This window comes from Galeopterus variegatus, unplaced genomic scaffold (genome assembly GCF_000696425.1).
Source record: "Galeopterus variegatus unplaced genomic scaffold, G_variegatus-3.0.2 Scaffold1299, whole genome shotgun sequence".
NCBI lineage: Eukaryota > Metazoa > Chordata > Mammalia > Dermoptera > Cynocephalidae > Galeopterus > Galeopterus variegatus.
Genome location: NW_007727410.1, coordinates 329,589 through 337,324, shown reverse-complemented (window position 1 = coordinate 337,324; position 7,736 = coordinate 329,589). Strand labels below are relative to the sequence as shown.

Below are 7,736 nucleotides of genomic sequence, written 5' to 3'. Positions count from 1 at the left end.
ATTTTTTTAAAAAAATTCCATACTCTAAAATATAGTTTAGTGCTGTTTTTCAAAAATTTATTCAGTTAAAAAAACAAAGATTTCATTGAGTTCCTTTGACATGCCAGGCTCTCTAAATTAGGTTCTGGGAAAATAGGAAAGCCAGTCTCAACTCATGAAGAACAGTTAATATTGGTTAACACAAACACTTCATTTGACTCTGACCTTATTCCCACTTGATCAAAACTTATGCTAATCACAAAATGCAAACTATACCACCGAGGTAACAAGTTACCATCAAATCTACCACAATGATTTACTACTGGAACACATTTTGTCCGAACAATACTCCATGTAGTTGCCCATTCTCTCCAGTGCATTTCCTTATCTCATTAGGTTTATACTGAGAAACACAATTCCTAAACAAAAGTATAATAGCTTGCAAGAGAGGAGAAATTTTTTATGCTGTTGTTATTCCAATAAGCTCTGCAGAAATGAGGAACTGAAATGAAAATGTAAATTTAAAGGTAGTGAAATGGTTAATATGCTTTCAGGGGAAAATTCTTAAAAGTTGATTGTATCATAGATAATCTACAGAATTTTTCTTCCCCGTACAAAGAGTAAAAACCATATTATTTTATTTTACTAAGAGTAGTCCAGTCTGAATGTTAGAAATCTAAATTTTAACATACTTATAAGAGCATATACCATCCTTAACTTAATACAGATTGTCAGGCACATGCTGTAACAGTGAAGAACCACCTACAATTAGTTTATCAATTAACCGTAAATGGCCTCTTCTAATGTGCTTAAAAATAATCTTAAGTAAATATCACCCTTCAAATTTTATTTACAAATGATCAGTTTGTTTAGCAAACTTTTTTCCATGGACATAAAAGTAATATTCAACAAATAATTTGATCTGATTCTGATTCTGTTGAATATCCACTGAAGATGTGAAAAGAATCAGAAATAGGACATTCTTGCATGTATACAGGCAATACAATCACCATTTTCCTAATGAAAAGCACAAAAAGCTCATATGGGATAAATTCCTTGGTTTGATAACATCATTCTGCACAGCAACCTAGGCAGATCTAAAATGAAGTAGTACATTTCTTGCGGTGACCTAAGTAAGAAAGAGCTCAAAATACACCTTTAGTTTCTACAAAGAATAGATTCAGTTCTTTCCTTAGAACACTGACCTTACACAACTTATTTCTCCCTTCTACATATACTTATTAACTGTGCAAGTTAAACATAGCTATTACTATGAAAATAAGTTTGTTGATCATTACTAATATAATCTCCATGCTTTAAAAAAAATTACATTTCCAACAATTGCCAATTGAGCTTCAAGTTTCTTTTTTTTAATCTAAAAACAGTACTTTAGGGGGCTAGCAGGACAACTCCGTTGGTTAGAGCATGGTGTTATAACAATGACAAGGGTTCAGATCCCCACACCAGCCTGCCATCAAAAAAAAAAAAAGGCCAAAAACAAACAAAAATACCCAACACTTTAACTATACAAACTATATAAACATGTCAAATTACATTCATACTCACACTACACATAAGGTATTTTATATAACAGGTAAATGTATTTAGTATAGTCTTAAAAAAAAAAAAAAAAGAGCCTGGTTTGACTTTTTAAAATGAGCTTCATCTGGGTTACTCCAGTTTGTTTAGCAACCAACTCACTGACTCAGAGAATATAACGAAAAATGTTCCCCAGTCAAGGACTATCTCCTTGTACCCTTCCCAGTTAAATACCTTAGTCTATAAATGCAGGTTAATACATAGTTTAAGAACCATTATACTAAGGTAAGTTGATAAGAAAAGTTTATCTTCTTCAAAACTCAGTTTCTACATTTGCTTTAGAGAAGTAGTAAAAATTACTAAACTTCAAGTCAGAAGACTGGCATTCAACACCTGATTCTACCATCTTTCTGTTATACAACCAGAAACATGTGACCCATGTGAGAGGGGTAAATATCATTCTAATCTACCTTCATCACAGACCTTCACAAAGGTCTTACAGCTCACAATATTTCGGGGAGCAAATTTTTTTAAATGTGAAGTGACAAGTATAATAAACAACCACTCAAGTATGTGCAATACCAAAATATAGTTGATCCTTGAACTCGGGGGTTAGCGGCACCAACCCCCACAATGGTCAAAAATCCCAGTATAACTTTTGATTCCCCAAAACCTTAACTTTTAATAGCCTACTGTTGACAAGAAGCCTTACCTATAACAGCTGATTAACACATATTTTGTATGTTATATGTATTATATACTGTTTTCTTACAATAAAGTAAACTGCAGAAAACATTATTAAGAAAACCGTAAGGAAAACACATTTTAAAAAACACTTAAACACATTGAAAAAATTCCACGTATAAGTGGACCCACACAGTTCAAAACCATATTGTTCAAGGATCAGCTATACACCACAAGCACTAAAGCAAATGCTACAAAAAATAACATAGCAAAAAGAAAAAACCTCACACCCTTCCAAAATAAAAAATGTACTCCAATTAATAAGTTCAGGGACAATAAGGGACTGCATCCCAGATGAAAGATGGTTTCAATTTTAACTAAAACTGAACACATTCAGTTTCAGTTAAGTAAATTCATCCATTATCTTTTTTTTTCTTCCTAACCTTTATCATGGTTCTCAGATGTTTTTTCACACAAACACAGCAGTAATATTAGGCAAAGTGTAGTTTATCCCCAAAATACTTATGTCAAAGTAACAAAGATTGGAGCAAAAATATCTCACAAATAATGTGGCCAACTATAACTATGTAAGGGTCAAGCCCCTAATTAGCTTGGGGGCAAGATATCATAAATATCCAAAGGGGCATTCCACATTTTGAGAGTATAGATAATTTCTGAGCAAACTTCAGCATGAGACCAGTCCAGCTGTAAGCAAGTTCCACACACTTTGAGTACTGGCTTAAAGTCAATCCTGCTTTCATAACTAGTTAATAACTGCACCTGAAGAATATAAATTTATCTAGTAGCCAGTGGCAAGGAATTTCGAAGTGCTGACCTTCTGGAAGCAGTGAGCAGCAAACTACCCTAAGTGAGAGTCTAAAATTATTATCTTCATTGGGCTTCAGAAGCAAATCACTATATTAAAACTACAGTTAATTAAATTTCCCTCAAAACCTTAAAGGCACCACAATAAAGCACAAGACACCAAATTTAGGTTTTAGTCCAAGCTCTAACTCTGCTGTGAATAACCTTCTGTCATTTAATATGCTCATTCATTTCTTCTGTAAAATAGAAAGAGCAGAGATATTTCAAGGTATCAAAACTAACAGTGGAAAGATTAAAAGTTCTTAAATTAAACATGACCAAACCTTTTGTTGTAAGAATTAAATAAAATTACACAGGTAAAACTGCTCAAGAGCAATCCTTACCACATTTTAAACACTTAGTGTTAGGTATTGTTATTATATATCAACTTTAATCAATTGGGAAAACATATAAAAACCAGATAAACAAACAATACTTAACAGCCCAAATCTTGGCCATTATCCATTCAAAATCTTAGTGTAGCCTACCAGACAACACAGTTGGAAAATAACAAACTTAAGACCTCTTTGCTGATAGGCTTTTATATTAATATTTCATTAGCGTAAAATAAACTCTTCTTAATTCTAGCTGTCATAATTTTTTAAATTATTCCTTTCTTTTAAAAAAATCCTTTGAATCCTAGAATCACAAATTCTTCAGATAAATGTCTTCTCCATTTGTTTCAAATATTGATCAAGCCTGAATATTCAAGCATAGAAACAACAAATTACAGGTGTACCTTTGAAAATGCTGTTTGGCAACCACCACAAGAATTGTTTTGGCTATCCATTATACCATTTGCAAATAGAGATAACACCAGAGTGTAAATTATCTAGAGTCTTAGGAAAACAATAGATTTAGTGATCAAGAAGCAGGATGTGTGAAAAAGAAAGGGGACACCACTTGAGAAAGATGCTCCTACTCCTCTACAACCTGGCTATATAATTTTGGGAAAGCTATTTGATCTCCCTGAGCTTCATTCTCTTTACCTGTAAAATGGGAATAATCCTACTTCTCTCACAAGGTTGTTCAGAAGGTCAAATGAGAAAACATACAGGAAAGCACTTTATAGCCTAAAAATTGCAAGACAAACATAACATCATATTCATATTTTTTGTTGCTGTAGCATAAGCAGTAAGTTTTGTAACAACACACAGGTTAATTTACACTCTAAATACAGAATTTTAATTTCAAAGTAAACCATTACCATTATTCAAAATTGCTACTTAAAAAAACTTGCCTTGGATTGAGCTCTCTTTCCATTTCTCGTGTTAAATTTCTCTTTCATTTCTTCCAAGATTATCTTCAGTTTCTTTTCCTCAGGTGTCCCTAAGTATTTTTGGTTCACATGAAGATAGCAATGCCATTTGGCAGATTCAAAGCCCCAGTGGCAAGTTCTTTTGTCAGGTGATCTGTGAGAATGCATCACAAATGTCTGGGGTGCAAACATTCCACAGCACTCCAAACACTGAATACATGGGGCATCAGGCTGAACATAAAACTGGGGTGCAAACAGACCCTGACATTTACCCAAGCATTCATGTTCCACTTCAAAGGCACTGCCAGTTTCCTTTAACTGGGCCAATGAGTTTTTAGCAGGAAGTATGCTACCATTTTGAGGAAAAGTCCGTGGCCGCAATAAAGCATTACATAGTCTTTGTGCATCAGTTAATGTAATCAGCCCACAGGATGGGGCATTGAATGGAAGTATTCCCAGGACCTTTAAGATATGAAGCTGGTCTGAAGTACACCTTGAACAATATATGTACAATTCATCACATACTGTATTTATTTGCTGGAGTGAAAATTCTCGAAGAACAGAATTTAAGACTTGGGGCAAACAGAGTCTCTTTTCTCCTCCAACTTGAAAACAAGAAATAGACTCCCCTTCCAACATTGTCTGGGTGAGTTCTGTGGAACTATCAGAAGGGATGAGCAGTGGGCCAGAAAGAACCTGAGGAGACGGAAGAGGCAGAAATACAGTAGGTGACATGCTTTCTTGGGAATACCGAGCAGAAAATGCTGCTGGCCCACCCAGAGAGCTCTGACTACTTAAGTGGAATTGTGCTAATGTGTGTTTCAAACTCGGATTTAAATTTAAAGGTTCAGGCACAGAAGCACTGGTTCGCTTGACGTGGTCTCCATCAGTTTCCATAGGTGCTTCTCCATAGTCATCCAAGTGTTCCTTCTTTACTGTTGGCACTTTATTTATCATTTTTCCATTTGCATGAATGTCTGTCATCATTTTTTTTGCTGGAGGGCTGCCATCATCTCCCATCCCATTCAGTTTTTTATTTGAGCCGTGAACCAAGGAGAAATTTGTCTGTAGGTTTTCCATAGCTACACCACTATGCTAAATAATTAAGTCTGACATTTGCATTTTTATTTAGTTGCTTATTTGAAGAGAAAAAAGTAATGTTTACAACTAATTATGGTAACTAACTCACAGAAATTTTAAATTTCCAAAGAGAGATCTCCTCAAATTACTCAATAGATTTTGCAACTTTGTTTTGGTTCTGCTTATATATAATTTCACTGCAAATGCTATAAAATTTTTCGTTTTGCCTCTAATAATAAAGAATATAATTTTAAGAGGCACACCTATGAGGAAGCCTTTGTTTTCTTGAATTCCTCAGATACAAGTATTAAAATAAAGTTACCAACTTTTCAATTCAAGATGTCCAGGTTCGATGCAATGGTTTGGTTTGAATTTTTTTTTTTTAAGCAAAACAAGTGGAAAGTTTATATGTTATTTGAGTCATAAAACCTAGATTCAAACACAAGTCAAAATGATGCGACCAAATTTAATTTTTGCCACCAAGGACACAAAAAAAGAGGGTGAAAGGAGTATCTCCTCCAAAAACGATGGTCTGTTGGTCTGTGTTGAAAAACTGAAGATTTGTATAAATCCTCACAGCAGTAAGAGGAGCCTCTGACTCCACTTCAACTTCTACAATCCAAAATGATACTTAAGGAAAAATTGCCCAGTTATCTTCGAGAATTACAGCTCATTCTTCTTTTAATTAATCTGCAAGAAGAGAAGGGGGTTGGGGGAGAGTTACATTTGAATTTGCTCCAAAGGCCAAAGGGTCAGTTTGAAACCAGTTTCTTAATCTTAAACTGAGTTCACTTTACCAAAGGTGACACTTGAGTGATTTCTTTAAATCTAACACCCACTAACTAAAAGGACCTCATTTAAATAGGAAAGCAATTTGGAAGGTGGGTAAAGGGAGCAATAATATCCCTCTCAAAAGGAAGAAGGCTACTCCAATTCAGAGTATGAAGAATCTTAAACAGATCATCTCACCCAAAACTAAAGGCTTTTTCAGGTATGCCATTTTCAGCTTTAAAAAACCCAAAAAACAAAACACATATTACCTCATTTCCTAATTAAAAAAAAAAAAAAACCACGAGTTTCAGCAAAAAAAAATCTGATATAAGTTAGCATACCAATCATATGTAACTAAGTTACAATCTTAAGTGCATTAATTCATCTAGTCAGTGTATGCTATTCTTCTGGAACGACTGTGGACAAAAATTAACTTTCCCTTTAAAAGGTTAGCGATTCTGCTTAATGGAAACCAAAAACTGGAGACTCCACACATGGGAATCTCCATCCTTGAACAAGACTAATCCGGGACAAAAAGCACAAGGCAGACAGACCTCACAAAGAATGCAAATGGAGGAGGAGGAAAAAAGAAAAGATTCTTCTTCCACTTCCTTCTTGAGAGAAAACCCAAAAGAAATGTAACAAATAGAAATATTTGCTTCCCAAACTCCCAGCAATTTACCTTAAAACAGACCCAAAGGATTAAAGACCAAAGCCAATAGCCTTCGTACTGACTTTCGTCCACCAAAGGAACACCTCAGCCAACGCAGGCCAAAGAAGAGGGCAGGAGGCATGACCCAGGATGAAGGAGCCCCTAAAACCCTGAAGTACTCCGCCAACGCCAAGCCACCCATCCACCTCTAACACGAAGGGGGGAGCACAAAGGACCCGGGACGCCTGGAGGTGTGCAAGAGGGTGGAGAGAAGTGGTGGGAGAAGTCCCCCAGCCCACATCTGCGAGCTTGGGGTAACCCCAAGTATCCTCCCAACACCGCCCGGTCGCGGAGACCGCGGGGAGGACTGTGGAAATCCCCTGCGCACCCTCTCCCTCGGAAGTTCTCGGGTGTTACCCCAGCGCCCCTAAAGCTGCACCTCCCCCGGGCCCTCCCCAGGCCAGAATGAAGAGGGGACCGCGGGCAGGTCAGAATCTCAGCCCGGATCCCCGCGCCGCCGGACGCTGACCGACCCAGTCGAGCCTAGGGCATCCCCGCGAAGCGCAGACGAACGGGGGAGGGGGGCGGTGACGGACATCTCAGTCTCCGGGGTCCCAGCGGCCCCGGTCAAGTGCAGTGCCTTTTCCCTGTCCGTGCCCACCGGCCGGGGTCAGCGAGTCATGATCCGCTGTAAGACACCCGCCTCGCGCCCCCCTCTGTCCCCGACCCCACCCGGGACCCGCGCATCCGGACCCCCAACTCCGGCCTCCGCGCCCGGGGAAGCTCGACGAGCTTTGTTAACTCCCCACCACCCCTGTCGCCGCCGTAGGGCTGCCCGGAGGCCGCGCGCGCCCTTCGCCTCCCGCCGCCTCCGCCGCGTCCCTCCCGAGAGCCGGGACCGCACCTGTG

General features: G+C 38.1%; 1 protein-coding gene across 1 annotated transcript in view; it reads right to left on the bottom strand.

Moving 5' to 3' along the window:
- The window catches only part of SKIL (SKI-like proto-oncogene), a 26,936-nt gene extending 20,035 nt beyond the window's left edge, over positions 1-6,901 (bottom strand). Inside the window, exons 1-2 of the mRNA XM_008576151.1 lie at positions 6,858-6,901; positions 4,307-6,094 (exon numbers count right to left, since the gene is read on the bottom strand). Of these exons, the coding sequence (XP_008574373.1) occupies positions 4,307-5,404 (1,098 nt within the window). The 5' untranslated portion in view covers positions 5,405-6,094; positions 6,858-6,901. The remainder of the gene's footprint in view (positions 1-4,306; positions 6,095-6,857) is intronic.
- Positions 6,902-7,736: the final 835 nt, after the last annotated feature.